This window comes from Bombus bifarius, unplaced genomic scaffold, assembly GCF_011952205.1.
Source record: "Bombus bifarius isolate JDL3187 unplaced genomic scaffold, Bbif_JDL3187 scf7180000007990, whole genome shotgun sequence".
Taxonomy (NCBI): Eukaryota; Metazoa; Arthropoda; class Insecta; order Hymenoptera; family Apidae; genus Bombus; species Bombus bifarius.
In genome coordinates, this window is record NW_022884371.1 from 1,218,108 (window position 1) to 1,238,848 (window position 20,741).

Below are 20,741 nucleotides of genomic sequence, written 5' to 3' on the forward strand. Positions count from 1 at the left end.
CGGATAAATAATAACAATGAAAGAAATGTTTCTTTACTTATGTTTATAAAAGTTTGAATTTCTTTAAAGATCCACAATCTAGTAATAAACTACTTGCACAATAGTATGCGCATGCGCATTAGGAAAATAACAGAGCGTCGCTGTGTATCCTCCATACATAAAATTTACGATTGGATGTTAGTCGTCGTTGTTCTTTGATCGTACATACTAAAGTTTGGCATGAAAACGTAGAATTTCTGGCAGGCGGTGTGGAAGCAGCAAATTCTTCCGTACGATTCCAATGTGGAAACAAGCCGATCAGTCGGAGATAAAGCGCCATTCATTTCCCCGCGAATTTCGATGCGACCGCCACCTATGCAGAGGTCGATAACTCTTCTGCTCGGAATCCGCCGGCTATTCGTCTTTCATTTGGTTACTCCTGCGTTACAACTGCTACATTCGTAATTATCGCGTCGTTAATCTTGTTGGACACGCGGGGGATTTTCAATGACTTTGAATTAGTATGTTCAATCGAAGAGACAAGTCGGAGAAGCCGAACATTCTTCCCAGTATCAATTGAGATTAATCGCTACACTTCTTGCGTCTACTAAATTTTGTCAAATGAAGTTAGTTTTGATTGAAGCTTGTAAAACAGGCTTCTAGTTGTTTCAATGACTGATTCGGAAGTACGGTGATTTATATGGAAATTTTTGCATATATTCAAATTTTACGTGTAATACGATTCTTTATCGGAACAAAGAATCCTGTCTTGACTGCGTCATAAGTTAGAAATTGTACGCGTTTTAAATTGAAATTATTTAAGAAATATCGAATAATTATAGATAGCGAAGTGCAATGTACATTTTACTTTTGCATCGGATCTCATCAGAACTGCAGCACCATTTTGTGCACTATTGCATCACCGATTATTTCATATCTGTTATTTATTCTGTGCTTAATTAAGTATGAGTAAATACGCTATTCGATAATCAAGTACTTTGTGCATTGTTTAGTTTATATTTAATTAAGTACAGTAGTAGATACACTATTGTATAATCAAATATTTTGTGCATTATTTATTACCTTATACCTATACTATTGGGTATAAGGTACCCAATTAATTGCAAAGTAATTAAGTACAAAGACATAGACAGTTACTTAGAGTTGTCTTCAATGAAAAGGTCGATAAATCAGAGGATTCGCGTAGCAAGACGAAAAAAAGGGATTAAATCGTGGTCATAAATCTAGAGATAAATAGCCTCTAGGCGTCTATCTAGACTCTCCATCTCGCTCATGATCGATTTGCATATTTTTCAATAAAATAAAGGACGCTCGGTGGGTGTTCCGTCGCAGTATCTTTGCCCAGATTAAATCTGTTTCACGCGATAGAATCGATCAACCGATCATTGACATGATCATTAACCAAGATTCTCGGCTGTGGTACAAAACTTTTGTCCGAGTTCCGCCATCGACATACTTCTTCCTCGTGCCTCCCTGAAACAAGTTGAAGAATAGGAGTTGAAGACAAGCAGATATATCCATTCACTTGTGTAACACGTTCCTCATAGAACGAAGAAGACTACCGAGTGGCAGGTTCAACGTAATCCGGATTAAGGAATTCTGAAACACCGAAAGCGTTTTAACGCTTCGGTCCTCTTATTCAGGTGAGGACTTCTGAGTTTACCTCTACCGATGTTATCGCTCTGTCACCCATTCAACGATCCCAAATTATCGATCAATCAGTGGTATTAACTTCGAAATAGGAGTGCGGAGATTTAACTATAATCGATTAGCCGCTTCTCTGTTGTGGTTTTTGATTCGAATCTATTGGAACTTCGTAGTTTATAGCAATTTGTATATTTCTCTATATATTGAATATGTACGAGAGACATTCAAATTATCTAATTGGAACAGAATTCGAGACTTAAAACTTTTGAAAATCTTGATAGGTTTTGAGTCTTGGATGCCTCGATAACGATCCGGATTCCAAGCGACTCGGAAGTGTTTCAGATCTCATCGCTATACACACTCGCGTTAAAGCAAAACCGTGAAGGTTATTTTCGTATCCTTAAAAAGATACAGATACTATAGAAACTATATATAACCGTCAACAACCCATGGTGAATATTTCCTTAAAATTACACGATCGGTAAAATCGCCATGAAGAGCATGGGGTGAGAGTGGCAGGTAAAGAGAAACAAAAGGTAGACGCGGTTAGCTTGACCACGGAGGAGGAAGCAAGAGCAAAGAAAGAGGCGAGCAAAGTTTGTAAACAGAGGCGGTGTGTACACGGTAGGCTGCATCCCCATTATTTTAGGCCGAAGAAATTCTTTCCTATCTGCTTATGGAATCAGCTGCCGGTGAAGTCCCTTCTTCTCTTCGGCGCTTACTCGACGCGCTCACCTGCCGAGCGGACTGGATCTAGAGACCAGAGAAACTGTGAGAGCAGTAACAGGCTCCTTCCCTTGGCGTGCTTGGGAAAATTCTCTCTCTGCCTGCCGACAAGCTGACCAGCCGATTTTCAATTTGCTCTCTCTACATCCATGGAGATTCATCTGCGATGGAAAGCTTGCCTTCCTGCCTTTTCGACTGCATGCAGAGTAAATCCTGAAGTAGCCTTCTCTGTTCGCTAGTCTTCTCCGTTCGAAGGATCTCCCCTCCTGAGATAATAACGCGCCCATCTAATTCTGGATCTCACGAAAGTTAGGCTTTTGTAGTGGGATTTATGGCGCCAGATAATTCTGCGAATAATTAGTATGTAACGAGAGAGGTATTATTTTTGGTTGAAGTTCTTGTATTTTATTTCAATGTTTAACTGGTATCATTGGTAACCGTGAATGTGTAGATTACTTAATTTTGGTGTACTTAATAAGTTAATGTAATTAAGATCGGTGACGCTACATGCAAATAAGATACTTATCTGAAGTTACTGAAAGATAATATGTCTTATTAATCATTGAAAGACGCAGCTGACTACTAATAAAAATGACTTTTGCAACTAGTAGCCGGTCGTCATAGCGTTAAAATATAAAAATAGAGTGAAAGCGAAGGTCAGTTGTAGGTTAAACGTTTCTTCCGATATAGGTACACAATTTAGTTCTCGACTCGAGTAGTAATTGAACTGTATGAACATGAACAGCAGGCGTTATGTCCGTTAGCTAGAGATTGTTCCCCTTTTTCTTTGTTTTTCACAACACGGTCTAATAATATTGTCTCGCGTTTCTAACGCGACGGCGAGCGCAATCGGATCGCATCTCTGACCAGAATAGAAGCCGAAATCTCAGATCTCTTGGCTCGGCTTTTAGTCGGCTTTCCACTGGTCACCTCGTGTCTTTTGCTCTTTCTATTCATTTTCCGTCCTTTTCTAATTCGCCGCGAAGATATACGGCCAACGTTTACGCGTGTCCCGTGCCGAGACGCCACACTCATGATCGTTGGAGACGCGGCACTACGTCTCACGCCCTCGAAATTCCTCTCTGTCTTATAGGCCTGTAATCAAATAGATCGTGGAAAAAGTCACCGACGATTGTTGACAATCGCGCAAACGAAGAATGCTGAACACTATGGTCGTTGACTGTATAGAATTACGTTATGTATGTTACAATAAAGTCTGTATGAGGAAAGACGAGATAGAAAACGAAGCCGAATAAGAAGTAATCATTTGCGTATGCGTAAACATTTTGTAGACTGTATATCGTTCATCGTAGAAATTAATAACGTCTTTTAACAAGCCATATATACACGGTGTTCATATACGGTAAGCATGGTACAATAAAAAATAAAATACGTATCAATTCATATGTTCATTCCGCTGTTTCGTTGTTCCTCATAATTGTTTAAAAAGTTATCCAGTTGACAGGAAAGAGAGACCGGCTAATAAACAAAAAAGAACCAGATGCGTAGTATTACAATATAGTATGTATAAGACATTTAAAATATTAGCTTAACTTTAATGATTGATCATAAAAGGAGCTATAAGATTCAGGTGGATATGTACGTACTTTCTTATGATACTCTATGACTTTATAGTGAACTGTACTCTTGTCCATCATCCTTATTAGGTTGACAAATCTAAAAATTATGCCCATCCTTAATCAGCTGCTCTTCAACACGTTCGACATATGGACGTATTTCAACATCGTGCATATATCTACAGTTCATCGTAATCCATTTTATCGCAGCATATTCGAGCGTCGTTTTTCATCGAGCAAACGATATCGAATAAAAGAGATACGATTCTATAGATGGCGGTCGATGATTGCGAGTGGGTGGCGCTGTCACGCGAGACATCTCGCGCGTACATATTTCGAAAAACTCTACGAGATATATTATAAACAAAAGTCACAACGTTCACGGTATCGATAGACCGATCATATCTGTCAGTAACCACTCGAACAGCATCGCCGTTTCATTCTTACATATATAGACAGTGAAAGAAAGAAAGAGCCGAGGGCTATTCAGTCGGATTAGCATAATTCGTAATTTAATTTCCCGATAAATTTCCTATGGCGTTATTCGCTAGCCGGCCAAAATGAGATGGTATCGGCTTGCGCGATTCCACTAATTCGCGTCTAAGTTTATATCGCTCGGGAGAGAGCAGCACGGGGTCGAGATAGCATCTCCCTTCTTTCTCGCCCTCTTTGTCGCACCTACTTCGTGGCTTTCTTCGTTCCCCCTTCGTTGAATCTTTTTCTCTCGTGGGCCGCCTCGTAAAATCGGATTATATCGGCTCTGTCGCCCCTGCGTTGTCGCACACTTTATTCGAGCCACCACACGGTATCGCCCCGTCTCAAACGAGCGGGGTCAGGGTTCGTGGCGAGCGGTACACACGGTAATCACACGTTCTTCTTTAATAAATTCTAACCGCGCGATTCTTCTCGATGGGAGCAGTGCGCATGCGTACTAAGGACTGATGGACAGCGCTACATACGGCATGTGGCTACGTCACATGGTACATGTTTCATAGGTATATGTAATTTGACCCTAACCTATCTTTCTTTTTTATTTTTATTCTTTTTTATTATTTATTTTATTTTATTTTATTTTTCTTCTTTTCCGTTTCTCTTTCTAGCGCACTTATTACAATGATTTATCAGTATAGATCAAGTTTAGATCTCTGTACTTTGGTAAAATATATTTTTTTTTTTTCTTTATTGGAAAAAACTTCGTAAGAAATTTATCATAACGATATATTATAACAGAATTTTCCAACATTGTATAGTATTACAAAGTAGTATAACTGGATATTTACATACGAAAGTACACAGTGAGATGAAGCTCTTTTTTTCGGCTTTCTCCTAGATACACGAGTTGCAACTATTTAAGAAGCTTAGAATGTGAAGACACGCTTTGATGTTCGGAATAGTCAGCAGCGTTGCAACGTCTAATGGTAGCTGGAAATTTATCTTTCGAAGGTTGTACATATATTAATTTCGTTCCTTCAACATTATATAGATTACATTGCCATAAGACATAAGGCATGGTTAAGTTTCATTTTCGAGATTGCATCTGCATTTAGGGTTGTTGGTAATACCGAATACGAGCGAGAGCAGCTGCTAAATGATAGTGATCTGCACTACTTCTATTTACAGTTACAATAAATCCGCGAGATAATTGATAATACAATACGCTTTCATTCTAAGTATATATATAATAATTGCCCAAGGTTATCTTTTTTAACCTACGTATATATGTCGGAATCTTTTTATACCAATTTCCTAACTAATGTTATTTACTCTTTATTTGACGTCGAAATTGTATATTTGTAGTAATATGAATATTCTCGTGAGTTATGTTACGTTACTATGATCATCCTCCACGTTTCTTTTAACTGTTTAATATTCATGGTCTTTAACGTCAAAAGTGGTTGAATTATTAGGGAATTCTGCGGTCAGGAGGTGACCTTAAGAACAACGCCAGGGACGTTGTTCCTCGTAAGATAGAATCTTCTTCACGATGGGATCCATGGAATCGTTCTCGGCCATTTCTGTTTCTGGAAACTGAACGAATCGATCTCGTTGACTTCGCTCGAGCAATGGAGAGGAGAAGCCCGGTTACGGAATTTCCAAGTGAAGCTTATTTACGAACTGGCCGATTAATAAAACGAGCCGCGCCTTCGATCATTATCTCAGCGCCGTTTAAAACGGCGAGACCATGCTGATGCCATAAAATCGCGCGCCACGGTTTTTCGGCCCGTTTCGATGTTATTCACTAGCGTGTCACATTTTTCGTACGAGAAAATGATTAAAAATAACGACAGTAAAAATTATCCGGCCATCGTCATCCTCCGCAAAATCGACGATCGTTATCAGTGATGATACGAAATTAACTTTGAATTATTGCCTCGATATTGGGAAATAATTGGACGTGTTACTAATTCTAACGAACTGCGCCTGTATAACGATACATATACTACGTGTACTGTATAAGGTGATTCATTAATTTGTGTATGTAATTTTTTGTTCATTTAAAATGTGTCTTTCAACAAGAGTGTCACTTATAATTTCGGAATATCACTGCTCGTTTCTTTCTGGATAATTCTCTATTCTGTAAAATTAGTGTCACATATAATTTCAAAGTATTATATCGTATTTACTGGCTGTTGCCTGATGACTTAGAAATCGGACTTGGTTTTATATAATTTATAAACATAAAACCAAACGAAAACTAAACTATATCTATAGATATACTACTACGCTTTATCCATTCTTCATTTACATATAGCTGTCTATATACAGGGTGGTTGGTAACTAGTGGTACAAGCGGAAAGGGGGCGATTCTACGCGAAAAAAGAAGTCGAAAATATAGAATAAAAATTTTTTTTTTTAATTTTTCCATCGAGACAACGATCTACAGTGAGATCCGTCATAACGAGACGCGATAAAGTGCACGCGTACCGAGCGAAGATTCAAAGTCGATTTTCTCGAAAACAAAGCCTCGAACGAAAAATTGTTATTCTATATTTTCGATTTCTTTTTTCACGTAGAATCACCCCCTTTCCGCTTGTGCCACCAGTTACCAACTACCCTGTATACATCTATATACAGTGCCTACCTGCTCTATATCTTTTAATTTGTATCTTATTTCCCAATAAAAAAAAACCCTCGATGACTGTGGATAATCGCAATAAAATAATAAACGGTAATAAGACCAAAGGTCTGAAAAATCAAGAGAAAAACTGTTGGATGGAATGGCGAAGAGAAGCGAGAGATCTCGCGGTAATAGGTTTAGTTGTCGCGAGGAACTCGTCCGCCAAATAAATGTCCCGGGCACGCGATGAGTCACAAATCCTAATGAAAATAATAATGCCCGAAAGATTCCGTTCTGTTAGGCAGGCAACGCGCGGCGTGCAACGCGGATAAATTTACTGCGCGATCTCGACTCGGATAAGGCATACCTGGGGACACCTCGTCTGGGGTTATAGACCCAGGCATGCAACGGGTGGCACGGAAAGTACCGGTGGAAACAAGCTGATCCCCTTGTCCTTGCCTCGGAACTACGTCGTTCCACGTGTGGGATCTGTTGCATCGCGTCTCGTGGAAATAATTCTTGTCCTCGGACGACGAGAACCGACTCCCCTGCAACCGGCACCGAACGACCAACCAGATTTTCACCTGCCGAACGGATTTATCGTTCGCCTTGTCTTGGAAGAATTAGTCGAGGGATATAGGAACCTATATCTTTCCTTTTTTTTCGTTGGGATCTTCCTTGATCTTTTTTAGCGCGCTTCTGTATGAGACAATAATTTCTATTATCGTTTAACGATGTGTAAAAAAAATAAATACTGTTACTGTATAAGTGAATTTCTATTTACGACGATACGTTGGACTCTTATACAGTGGAATCTTTCTTTGATTTTCAGCGGCATTTTCATCTTTCATAGTGTGATTTTGTATGAAACGATAATTTCTATGTCGTTTGATAATATGTTGGAATTCCGTAGAATCTTCCTTGATCTTGTTCTTTGAGATTCTTTTATCCGTTTAGTTGTGATACTGTACGAGTGAGTTCCCATAGAGCTTAACGACATGTTACACTCCTATCTAATGGAATCTTCGTTGATCTTTTATCGTGATATGTATAGGACGATAATTTCTAGAGTTTAACGTTATGCTAGACTCTTAATCTAACGAAACCACTGACCTTCCTTGTTTCACTTTTCAGTTTAACGTTATGTCAGATTCTAATCTAACGAAATCATCGTTGTCCTTCTACCCTTTCGCCTTTACTATCCTTTCTTCTGATACTTTATGAGCCGATAATTTCTGTATGATTTAACCATAAATAAATATATACAAAAATCCGAAATCTCGTCGATGTCACAATAAAAATACACGCGGGAAAGCGTAAAAGTTACGATAGCATTCATTCAATTCATAAATACGAATTTTATTCAGCTCTAGATACTCGCTAAGATACACAAGGAAGTCAATCCTCAGAGATCGAATAATTCCCGATATTATAAAAGTAAAATGATACCCGAAAGAGCGTAAAACCGCGTTGTAACGCGTGTATCCTGTCGATAAAAGATACCATACAAAATTCAAGCATCCACAAATTTAAATTTCATTTCGTTTAACCGAAATACCGTGAACGGGGTTTCCGTGGAAGTCGGTCGTGGAAGATCGAGAGGGTCGCCGATATCACAAAAGTGAAAGGTTACACGAAAGTGTGTGAAACGGGATGCCCGTTATCAGAGTTCGGTAGCTGGCAAGGGAGGCGGGGCCGAACTGAACGAACGCGAGAGGGACCGGTTCTCGAAAACACCCCGTAGACAAGTGTCGTGGCACTTGCGCCTGGAGAGACAGTGCCGTATCGCGGCGGCCACGTCTAAACGACTTGTAAAACAAGCGCTTAACGATTGCTCGTACCTGGATATAGAGAGTGTCTTAGTCAAGCATGACGAGGAGGTAACCGAACGTCCAAGAGAGAAAGAGGTTGAAGCGCGAGGCCGCAAGGACCCCGAAGTGGTCGCACGTGCTTCGTGGCTTCGAGGAGGTCCAGCCTGCTAAATTGAGTTTACGATACGTCCAGAGCGAGTTCACTCCTCTCTTCCTCTCTCTTTCTCTCGCTTTGTATTGCTATTCTGTTGTCAGTTTTACTCGTTCCTCCTTGTTCTCAGCGATGCTCCACCCTTAATTCACGTTGCTACAGCCAGAAAAGGAAGCAGTACCCTCTTCACCGGTATTTTACGAATCGAAGATGGTATTATCTTAGCAGGCATTATTCCGTGCAGCCCTTATCCTCTTCCGCTTCTCGGGATACCGAGGATCATTGGTCGACTGTTTTGTCGGTAATTATATTGGAACTGTTGCCGGTTGTGAGAAGAAGAGTTTAGTATCGTGGCGTAGCGTGGTGTTGCGGAGGAACCGCCCGAAGCAAACGAGAAGAGAGCGGCAAAGATTCGCCTGGCATCGACTTGCAATATTAATTGGATATCTAAGCGGCCTCCATCGCTGGGTGTGGGTATTGTTCGCGTTAACTAGGAGAAATTTGTTGGATAGATAACGAGCGAAATCTATGGAGGATCTGTGTGCTTTCTGCCGTTTTCTAATCTGTTCTTGCATTGTTAGGAGGGCTGTGTGTTCATATTTTTGAGGAAACATTGAGAATGGGATTGCGTCGGGATCTTTGGAGAACTTAAAAGTGGAATGGTTGTTTCGCGATTTTATATAGTCGTAGTTTGTTCTTGATGAAAATCATGACTGGTAGGATCCGTTGATTGCACTTCCTCATTAAACAGACTTACTGTAATTGTTGAAAGTTACGTACAAATTGTAAATTGTAATCGAATATCAGTTGATTATTTGTCTTAATATCGCTCGACTATTGACTTGTAATTTACAAAATTTACATGTACGCAACTTCGTTTGTTCAATTATTAAACTGTTATTCAAGCGCAGAATTGCACGAAAAGTAAGTTTGTACTTCATCGATCTTCTCTAACAAGCAAACCGTCTTCTTATCTGTTACAGCGGCCAACGAGAGGATAAAACTCACGGCGGAGGTTTAGGTGATTCGAGCAGCGAAAGTGGCGATGAAACGAAGAGGCAGGCGGTCAATCAGCAACCGCCTCAACAACCATCATCCTGCGCTGTAGCTGCGCAGCAGCAGCAACCGATGATGGAACATCAACAGGCGTCGAGCATGTATCAGCTTCCTCCTCCTGTCTCGGTTTCCAGTCCTCATTCGTACCACCAAGGCCATGGCTCGACCTTGAGCCATCCTCACACGCCGACGCACCATATACAACACCACGATACCGGAAGCGAGAGCGGAGACGACAAACGGAACCTTCATCATCAGCTGCAACATCATCTCCAGGTCGGTGCTCACGGTACTCACGGCTTGGTACATCCCACGGCGACCTTGCCACCGCCGCCACCCAGCTGCGCCCAGCAGAAGAGCCAGTTGGACTATATGCAGTACTATAGTCCACAGGTATAGTGAACTGTTTTGTGTGGTTTTGTTACTTTCCATATTTTTTTCATTTCTTTTCTTGGCAGAAGGAAGAGGGACTGATCTTAACTGATTAAGGATCAAGCAATAGTTTATCACAATGTTGTCATAAATATTTAAGTTTCTTTCAATTTCATGGAATTCCAGAATAGACATCAGTGTTTGACAAGTAATTTTAGGATATGACCTCAGTGCACATTATTATATTTCACTGTAATTTTAAAGGATTGATAGGATTAAGAGGATTAATGGATTAATAGTTCACAGGTACAGTGAACTGTTTTCTGTGGTTTTACTACTTTCCATATTTTTTTCATTTCTTTTCTTGGCAGAAGGAAGAGGGACTGATCTTAACCGATTAAGGATCAAGCAATAGTTTATCACAACGTTGTCATAAATATTTAGGTTTCTTTCAATTTCATGGAATTCCAGAATAGACATCAGTGTTTGACAAGTAATTTTAGGAGATGACCTCAGTGCACATTATTATATTTCACTGTAATTTTAAAGGATTGATAGGATTAAAAGGATTAATGGATTAATAGTTCACAAGTACAGTGAACTGTTTTCTGTGGTTTTTCTACTTTCCATATTTTTTTCATTTCTTCTCTTGGCAGAAGGAAGAGGGATTATTCTAAACCGATTAAGCATCAAGCAATAATAGCTTATCACAATGTTGTCATAAATATTTAAGTTTCTTTCAATTTCATGGAATTCCAGAATAGACATCAGTGTTTGACAAGTAATTTCAGGATATGACCTCAGTGCGCATTATTATATTTCACTGTAATTTTAAAGGATTGATAGGATTAAAAGGATTAATGTATTAATAGTTCACAAGTACAGTGAACATTATTATATTTCACTGTAATTTTAAAGGATTGATAGGATTAAAAGGATTAATGGATTAATAGTTCACAAGTACAGTGAACTGTTTTCTGTGGTTTTGCTAGTTTTCATCTTTTTCCTTTTTTTTTGGCAGAGAAAAGAGGACTTAAGATCTTAACTGATTAAAGAACAAGCAATGGTTTTTCGCCATGTTACAGATATTTAATTTTCTTTCAATCGTTGAATAGATAACAGTATTTCTCAATTATCTTGTTGATCATGATCTAAAGGAATATTTGCATATTTCATTAGAATGTTAAAGGATTAATAGGATTAGTTTTTTGAAAGTAATTGGGCGTTGGTATTTGAAATTCTTGCTCTGTTAATTAAAAAATGTATGATGATGTGTATCGTGTTTGTAGTATTTGGTGGACTGAGAATTACGGTGTACATTAAAGTGTATAGAGGCTTGAGATTAATCGAGCCTTGCAACTTTCGTAAGAACATTCATTTAGTTTTGTCCAAATCATTCATTATGTGGTTAATTAAGTCATAATTACTACTTAGCATATATGCTTTCATAAGTTTAAACAGTCAATATTATAGTTTTTACGATAACAAATGCAAAGCACGCGTCGTATAGCGTAAGAATATCAGGTAAGGTGAAAAATTGCTTGAAATTTATGAAGAGTATTGAATAAATTTTTGTGTTTATAATCAACTAAGCGTAATGGTTTGCGCGAGGGGTGACAAGTATGATAATTCTAACTCCGCTTTAGTAGTTCACATCTAACTTTTTTAAGCATCTGTAACAAAAACTAACTAGAGGAAAATTAATGATTCTTAATTCGATGGTTGGGAACGCATCTAGGCTGTAGATCTACAGGTAACGATCACTCTCTATAATCTCCTTAAACTCGATTACTTACTTGCCCAAGATACTCAAATAGTAGCCAATTCTTTTCCTTTTATTCATAGTAAATATAATACTAAATAATTAAATATTTTCTTCTGATCTATAATTCAATTCCGGACCAAAAAATATATATCAAAGATAATCAAACGTTACTATGAAATTATTCCAGGGTCCTCTTGCATAATTAAACAAATATCATTAATGAAATTACAGAAATCAGCATTAAATTTTCTCCTACGACAGCAAGTTTTAGGAATACACCAAATGAAATTTTACAGCTTTCAAATCACCTGATTATCCCATTGCAAGTAAATTTATAAACTCATAAAACACAATTCTGTAATCTACAACTTTATAATATTGCAATATTATTACTATTATTATTATATTATTACTTAATAAACTATTGCGCAAGAAGACTCAGACGATAAATCACCAGCAAAACATCACAAAAGTATTTCGAGTGTCGTCGCGAAGAACACAGTTCACGAGCTCCTCCATCGATGAACCATGTCTATCCTTTTTTGTTCCAGGATTACCTAATCACACCGACCTCGGCGGATCTGCAGAAGTCGCTTCCTCATACAGCCACGTCGATGCAGATGGGTGCTATAGCTCCTTCCATGGGTGGTCTGAGCCCGATGGGTCCGTCGACGATGCTGCCGAACACGATGCAAAGCGTGAACACGATGAACACTATGTCGATGAACGGCATGGGGATGGGAGCGTATCAGGGCATGGGTTCCATGGGCATGTCTACGTCGCATGGTAGTTATCACAGCGGCCTGGTGTTAGGCGATTATCACTCATTGTGACCCTGGGCCCCGAGCAGCCAGGGCAAGAGAAACCAAGAGAAAACCTAAAGAAACAGAAGATACGAAACCTGTAAGAGAGAAAAAAAAAAAAAGAAAAAAAGGAAACTGAGAAGGAAGCTAGTTTTTGCGATTCGTAAGCGAATCTGACCACGAAATTATTATCTGTGAGATAGTGGGAGACGAAAGGTGACCGTATTATAATTTCGAGATAGCTGGGCCGATTCGTCCAGTTTGTGCTCGATCAGGAATCCAGAGTATACCACGTTAGGTAATTAGGAAGAACATTTTGTTGTTCGCGATGTTAGATCGAAGGCGCGAAAAACATGTCGATTCGAAATCGACGAGACGAACGATCTGCGTATAGTCGAGGATCGTAATGTACGTACTAGTTGTATACATTGCCAGGGAACATCAGTTGCGATTTTTTCGTGGCTCTGAAACGGAGATAGGACGAACGGAGAGATCGTGTACCGCGGAAGCGGATGCGCCCGATCTCGCTGAAGCTTCTCGTTCTAGGGACGAGTTGCAGCAGGTTTTGGGGACGTTTGCGGAACGTTGGAGTTCGGATAAATATCGAAACAAAGAGAAATATCTCGTATCTCTGACCGAAGCGACCACATCATGCCTCGACTTTTTAATCGCCGCACATATACACACACACACACACATACACATATATACACACACACACGCTCGAGAAACGATCTTTCCGACAAACCAACCGGCAAAAAGAGAGAAAGATTTTCACCTGTGTTATTACGCGTAATACATGTTCTTCGCACACAGATACAGGATACACGAACGACGCCCATTTGGTTCTCCCAATTCTTTTGGGAACGAACGATATATATAGTATATATATATATATATAACGCATACGATTATTACGAATAGTAGCCGTGAGAAGACGAGGAAAATCGAGGCAGCGGGGGAACGCTTCCGGCGTGAAAATAGCAAAAGACATGTTAGCATTTTTCTTTTTCTTTCTTTATCCCATATCGCCCTGCGACGCCAGACATGGCCAACGTTTTTCTTGTTTTTACAACACAGCTTGCAGAAACAACGCAGACATACGTCGTATTTTATCTTAGTTGTCTTTTCTCCCCGCGAATCCAACGATTCTCATTATTCCCATTATTATTCCCCGTTTTAATCTCGTAGCGTATCGCCCGTACCTAGGTCCTGAGAAATAAGAGCAACACACTCATACGTTGTTTACGGTTACCAGTAGTTGGTTGGAACCGTGCAAGCCTCGACCTGCTGCCGGAATCTTTCTGGACCTTGGCGAACGTCGTGTTATAAGCCTCTCGGCATTTTTCCCTGTCTTTCATATGTGGAGAATTACGAAATAGTGGCTCATCTTCCGTGTTGCCTGGAAGAAGGGAAAGACACAGTGTTCGATATGTCTGTAACAGTATTCGTACGTGTTTCGTGATCATTTTTGTCGAAGAATATAAAATATCCAGTAATCGTTTAAGTTGGAGAAAATCATCGGTAAAATTCTTAACGAAATACTTGGTAGCTTTGAAAGAAATTCCGATAAATTTATCGAGATGTTACGCGGTAGAACTTTGTTTAAATTTTCATAACATTTAATATCTGCAACGGGATAATATTTGAAGAGAAATTATTCGGGATAATATGTAAGTTATAACGTAGACAAAATATTTCAATAATCTAGAAGGTATAATTTTATATAAACAAACGTTTGATATTCAGAGAAACAATTTTACGTTAACGATAATGTTTAGTACCAATTAATTTCTTCATTAGGTAATAACGGAAGAACAAGCGAGAATAAGTAAGCACGATGAACGTCGACGGTCCAGGAGCACCGGTTCCCCTTCCTTTATGGGAGGAGAACGATGTTATTTGGAAGATTCAACACCACCGTGCAGGCAAGATCCCTGAGAGTGATCTGTGAGGCGTGTACGGATCTTAGCCATCCCCCGCTAATTAATTAACGTCACTATAACGAACCACACACGCTCTTCACACACCGATCCTCTCACACCGTACGCTTCTGTGTTTGTCCTGTGTACATATGTAGATAATATACACTCACACAGTTTATACACACTTTCATACACACGTACACCTTCCTACACAACCACTCGTACACGTGTACACTGCTGGCCATTGTTAGAATATTCGAACGAACGGAATCGCTGAGAAGTTAATTTGATAAATGTCACTTTCGCGAAGCTTGTTCATTTTCACGATGTGAAAGATGTACACGATCGTTATTCAATTTTTCGTATTTTAATCTTGATACTTACGGTCAGCAGAGTAGATACACGTTTACACGAGCGTTCGAAGGAAGATTAAGTTAATCTCGTCTATAACGGGCGAGTACCGGGTGTTTGCGAATCAGGCTCGAGTCACGATTCAATTTCATTCTCTGATACGCGATTATTCGAAAAGCCTGTCTTTATTTATGGCTCGCAGCATCCTCTTCTTTGTATCAATTCGCGATCTTGCTGCTCGTTCGTGCACAACGCTGTTCAAGACTAAGCGTATGTAGACGCGACCGTGTATATGTAGATCGAGAATACAGAGGAAGAACACGATAAGTCATACTTACTGTTTCTCACGGAAAAATACCGATAATACCAAACGCAATATCATTATCAATACAACTGTACGTAGTTAAGCAATATAAGAGATACGAGTAATTGATGAATCATTTAACTCTTCGAGGTGCACGAATTTCTACCGACTTCCAAACGTAAATACACAAGCAAATACGTAAAGACGCAATAAATAAGCGTATTATTTTGTAGAACAGAAGTACAGCATAAACGGAAAATTGCGATTATTCCTATAGCGGAGAGAAATACGTGTAAACGTTTAATTTACACGTAATCCTCTAACGAAGCGCATCGTTGATAATGATCTTGCTACGCTGTATCAGACAATTTTTATTCCCTCGCGTACTCGTGACAGTATTTAAATCGTTAATCGTAAAGTGACTTTAAAATCAATAGAACAAGAAAAGTGTACTTATCGTGCTTTTCATTTGACGTGGATCGTGCAAGAGAGGAAGAGAAAGAAGACACAGCGAGAACGAAACGTTCGTTCGGTTTTACCGGTTTCGAAGATACCTCTTCATTAGGCCAGTGAAAAATGATGAAATTTTAATTGCTTGACGCGTGTCAGGCTGGTTATAGGCGGCTAGGACCGTGCATTAGATAGAAATGGTATGCAAATTAGCGTGACGAAGGCAAAAGCGAGCGGTAGGCGGAGCAGCTGCTTCCTGCCAGCCAATTGCCGAGTGCCAATCTTTTCATCGCAAATAGAATCAGCAACACCTTTACAGAACACCGCTCTTGTCTCTGTGTCTCGCTCTTTTGCCTCCGCTGTACTCTCACGTTATGAATTGCATCGTTGACAGAAATTAGTAGCAGTTTCTGAATAGTTGCATATGCGTTTCAATTAAAGTCGTCAGTTCCTCGAAATAAGGGCAAATTTTGTTATTCTCGTGTTGTTTGGAGTAATTGAAACGTAGGATACATCCGGTGATTGTTTTAATTTAGTTACGCGTATTCGAGGATAATTGTTGGATCTGTATTTAACTAATCGTGTGATAGATCGTCTTGGATATTAATTGCGGATTAATCGTGGTATAGACGACAACGTGTTTTTTTTTATTTCAGATGAACGTGGATAAAATCCAATTTTACTGACACGTTATCGTTTATTTAGAAATTTCGAGAAGCAATCGGAATCAAGATAAGTCGGCACTTTTCTATTTCGAAATGGAAATTAGAGAAACACGGTTGAAGCTTAAACCACGATTCAGCTCGTTCTTTAAAACCTACTTCGAGCATGTCACATTTTCTAATTTATCATTTCTACAATTTCTAGAGATAACGATGGAATTTTTAAGATACATCTAGGAAAATCGTAATCGAATTATTTCTAATTCTTGAACAATTATTGTACTCGAAGAACGCAGCCCGAGAAGCCAAACGAGAGGACGAGCCTCAAATATTCATTTCTTCCTCGAAAACACCCGGTATAAAATAAAAAAACACTGTCGTAGATAGCGTAAGTTAGAGCGTAACTTATCATTTATTATCCGCAGTTCGCAGTCTGTACATAAAGAGAGAGAGAGAGAAGAGCGAAAAACCTACAAGTACGAGAGAGAGAGAGAGAACGAGATTGAATGGAGAGTGGTAGAATGTGTGAAAGGTGTAAGATAATGAGCGAGGAAAAATCTGAAAACACACGGTATATAGCTAGAACGAGGAATAGGAAAGAAGAGAAAACGCGAGGTGTGTATCGTAGAGGTGACAAAATTTAAACGCTATAGAGGGGAAAGAAAAGGCAAAAAAGAGGTAAAGAGTATAAGTTTTATCGGTTCTCTATTTAAGGGACATCTCTCGTGCAGATGTCCGGAATGTATATCCCGTTGGATGCGACATTGCCTTGTAAGATTCTTATCTAGGATGCTGAGCAGAGGAAAGGATTTTTCCCTGTTAGAAAGAGTCCTCGGGACGAAACAGGGTAAAAGCAAAGGAAAGGGAACGAGGAACGACGGGGAAGAGGAAAAGGAAGCTAGACGAAGAAACGCTTTTGTATCATCTGTTGGCAAATCTGTTTAGACAATTCGAACTCCTTGTTTCAAATTTGTTTTATTTACGTGTTTACAAATTGGGGACAAACTGAAATTCTTGATCATTCTCTTTGTACCATCATCTTGGTCTTCCTTCATCAGTTTAAAATATTTAGTCATTAGTCAGAGTGTATAATAACATTGTGTAATTTTATAGAAAAGATGAGACACAGAAGGAGATTTAAATATTTTAACGTATCTTGAAAAAAAAAAGGAACGATAAATAGGACACTTTAATTATATCAGGAGGGCAGCTTTTTTCTCGACTATTATGTTACATGCTATTGGTAATACAGAACATTCGCGTCGAGGATCTAGTTCTACTTTGAGTCTGATCATTTTGTTTCATCTTTTCTTTTTTTTTTGTTTTTATTTATTTTGTTCGCTGTTTTTAATTGGATTCATTGGATACGTACTCTAGACATGTTTAATGAAATTGGTGTACTGCTTTTTTTTTTTTTTTTTAATAGTTTTATTCTCTATCGACGTTTTACGAATATTGGAGTGAAAATAGAAATGAAATTTTTTTTTTTTACGCGTTTCTATATCAAGTCAATTTAACGCAGAGCTACCTTCGATTTCGGAGTCGATAACTGTGTTATGTCTATGTCTTAACGAGTCTTTTTTACTGCTTTTAACATGCGTGCATCGATCATATTTCACCTTTCCTTTTATAACACACGTGAAATTTATTAGAATCATGGAAGATAACGTTATAATAATATAATTGAAATTTTATACCTTTCTTTGCAAGCTGTAAAATTAAGATATATATATAATCATCAGGTATACGTGTGAAATCAAGCTGCGTTACCAGAAGTATAAAATCATATCGCGTAAAATCAGGATCATAGAATCATGAAATATATACAGTCGATATACAGTATCAATGAAACGAAGATCTATAGTCATCGAAAGTATAATGTCAAGGTATAAGATCAAGATATAAAATCAAAGATATAATATTGAGATATAGAATCTTCAGATACATGAAATCAACATAACATATATAGAATCATGAAACGTAAAGTTGTAATAAAAAGATCGTTTCTTTAGATTTTCGCGTAATTTGATTCAGTTCTCGCACAAAATGTCTCGAGGAAAACTAACGACAGTGAAGAGCAGTCTGTCGCTCTGTTATATCCTCGGTTATATCGACATCCGTTCTCTTTCGAGATTTCTATAGTCCAACAAGGAGCCAAACTGTCTTCGATTCACGCACAATCTACGCTTTGTACGGCACAGTATACACGCTCGACGTCGTTCAGGGTGCACACCACTCGCGAGACATTCCGAAAATGCACACAAGCGCGGATTCAGGCAAAAGAATTCTTTTTTTTATTTTCTTCCTTTTTTTTTTTTTAATTTTCTAAGAATTTCCGGGCAAACGTTTGTTTGAACTTCGCTTTTGGTTTTTATTCGACGATCAATCGCTGGCTTTGTTATAAATGTAGATCAAATTTCCAATCGACTTCCTTTCTTTTCTTTTATCTTCATAACAATCAGCGTTGTTTTAAAAATCCTACATTATATTTTTAACCATGCTGTTATACCTGTTTGGATGATTTTAAACCTGATCGTGTTTTTGTATTGTTTTGTTACGTTTCTTCATTTTGGGTTACGTTTCTTCATTTTGGGTTACGTTTCTTCAAGCGAGTCATTTCTCGTTTCGGTTTTATATTCTGTTTTTTTTTTTTTTTTTTTAACACCGTGTGGAACGTGAAGAGGGTCAAAGAATCGGAAGCTTTTGAATCTGTTTCTGTTCGTTGAATCAAGTGGAAGACAAGAATTCAGTGATAGTAGAGCAGTGTCTATTTCTTCACCTTATTTCTGTAAGATCGATTTTTTCTTTTTATTCAAAGGAGAAAATATTTCTTTTATTTCTCATCTTTCTCCCTTTTATCCTTGGTTTTAATAGGGAAATCAGAGTTTCGTCTTGGTTTTATATTCGTTAATGTGTAATAGCTTTTAACGTATACGTTCGGAGCATGTGATCGTTCATTTATCAGGCTCGTTTCGACGTTCAGGCGAAGTTGGCTCTTTTAACTTTTAGAGACGTTTTGTCACTTTACCGGGCCAAGGCTGCCGATAAATCTTCCTAGGGTATAATTAGACAAGAATCACTTGTCGCGCGGATCATCTCCTCCCAGAACGCTAGGACTTCGCAGCCAGCAACAAACAAGTCAGCAATAAAAGAATGTCGAGGAATCGTCGTTTTATATCTAATATATCGCGAGCAATTCTCGAAAAAGATTAGAAGAAACCGTTTGTAAATGAAAGGCCATAATCCGATCAGGCGATTGGCCTTGAAAAGTCCAACGCTAATCGTATTAAGAATATTCAAAATTTTGTGAGAATCTGAAAATGCAAGTGATATTGATTGAAATCTCTCGGCTTGTGAAATTAGATTCACCAAATATCGCGATTGTCGAGAATACTAAAGATATTCTTCAAAAATTTGTCAGAAGAAGATAATCTCTAAACGTTTCGTTTCCGATATCGCAAATATTTTCAGAAAGTCTAGAAATCGAAGAATACGAAAATTACCAAACGTAACAGCAGACACCAAGGAAACAAGACTCTCGCGAATCGAAATCGAATATTTAAATCTCAAAGTTTCGCCCAAGGAATTGGTCCAATCTTCGGTTGGATCAATCGGTTTCGTCGGTCTTAGCACAAATCTCTCTTGAATCGGTAATTCACAAAGGGAAACTGTACAGTGGACAAAAGTGCCGATAAATACACGCATAGCAGTGGTATTGTACCGTTTTTCGTTCGCAGAAAATGTTTTGCGCAAGGACGATTATTAATAACCGACAGTTCTTCCCAGCAGTTCTCATTCGTGTATTTTAGCGGACAAGCTTAACGTTGCACAACTAACTAAGACAAATCGCTAAGAGTGATAGAATGAGAGAAAGGAGAAGCTGAGAAATAAGAGGAATGAGAGAACGAAGAGGAGAGAATGGCTTGTGTATATGTGTAGGTGTACGCGTGAATGAAAACTGATGTGCAAAGGGTAGCACGAATAGACAAGTAAGAAGAGATCACACGATGTACGATCGAACTGTAATCGAAGTAAAAGTTGATGTTATTTAAAGTAATAAAAGGAAAATATTATGTATATATA

General features: G+C 38.6%; 1 protein-coding gene across 3 annotated transcripts in view; it reads left to right on the plus strand.

Annotated features, from left to right (window-relative positions):
* The window catches only part of LOC117205378 (homeobox protein SIX1-like), a 58,714-nt gene extending 40,043 nt beyond the window's left edge, over nt 1–18,671 (plus strand). For 2 of the 3 annotated variants that reach the window (XM_033443719.1, XM_033443720.1), the window contains exons 4-5: nt 9,954–10,419; nt 12,715–18,671. In XM_033443719.1, the coding sequence (XP_033299610.1) occupies nt 9,954–10,419; nt 12,715–12,996 (748 nt within the window). In that variant the 3' untranslated portion in view covers nt 12,997–18,671. The remainder of the gene's footprint in view (nt 1–9,953; nt 10,420–12,714) is intronic. The other variant, XM_033443721.1, reaches the window with a different exon arrangement.
* The last annotated feature ends 2,070 nt before the right edge of the window (nt 18,672–20,741 follow it).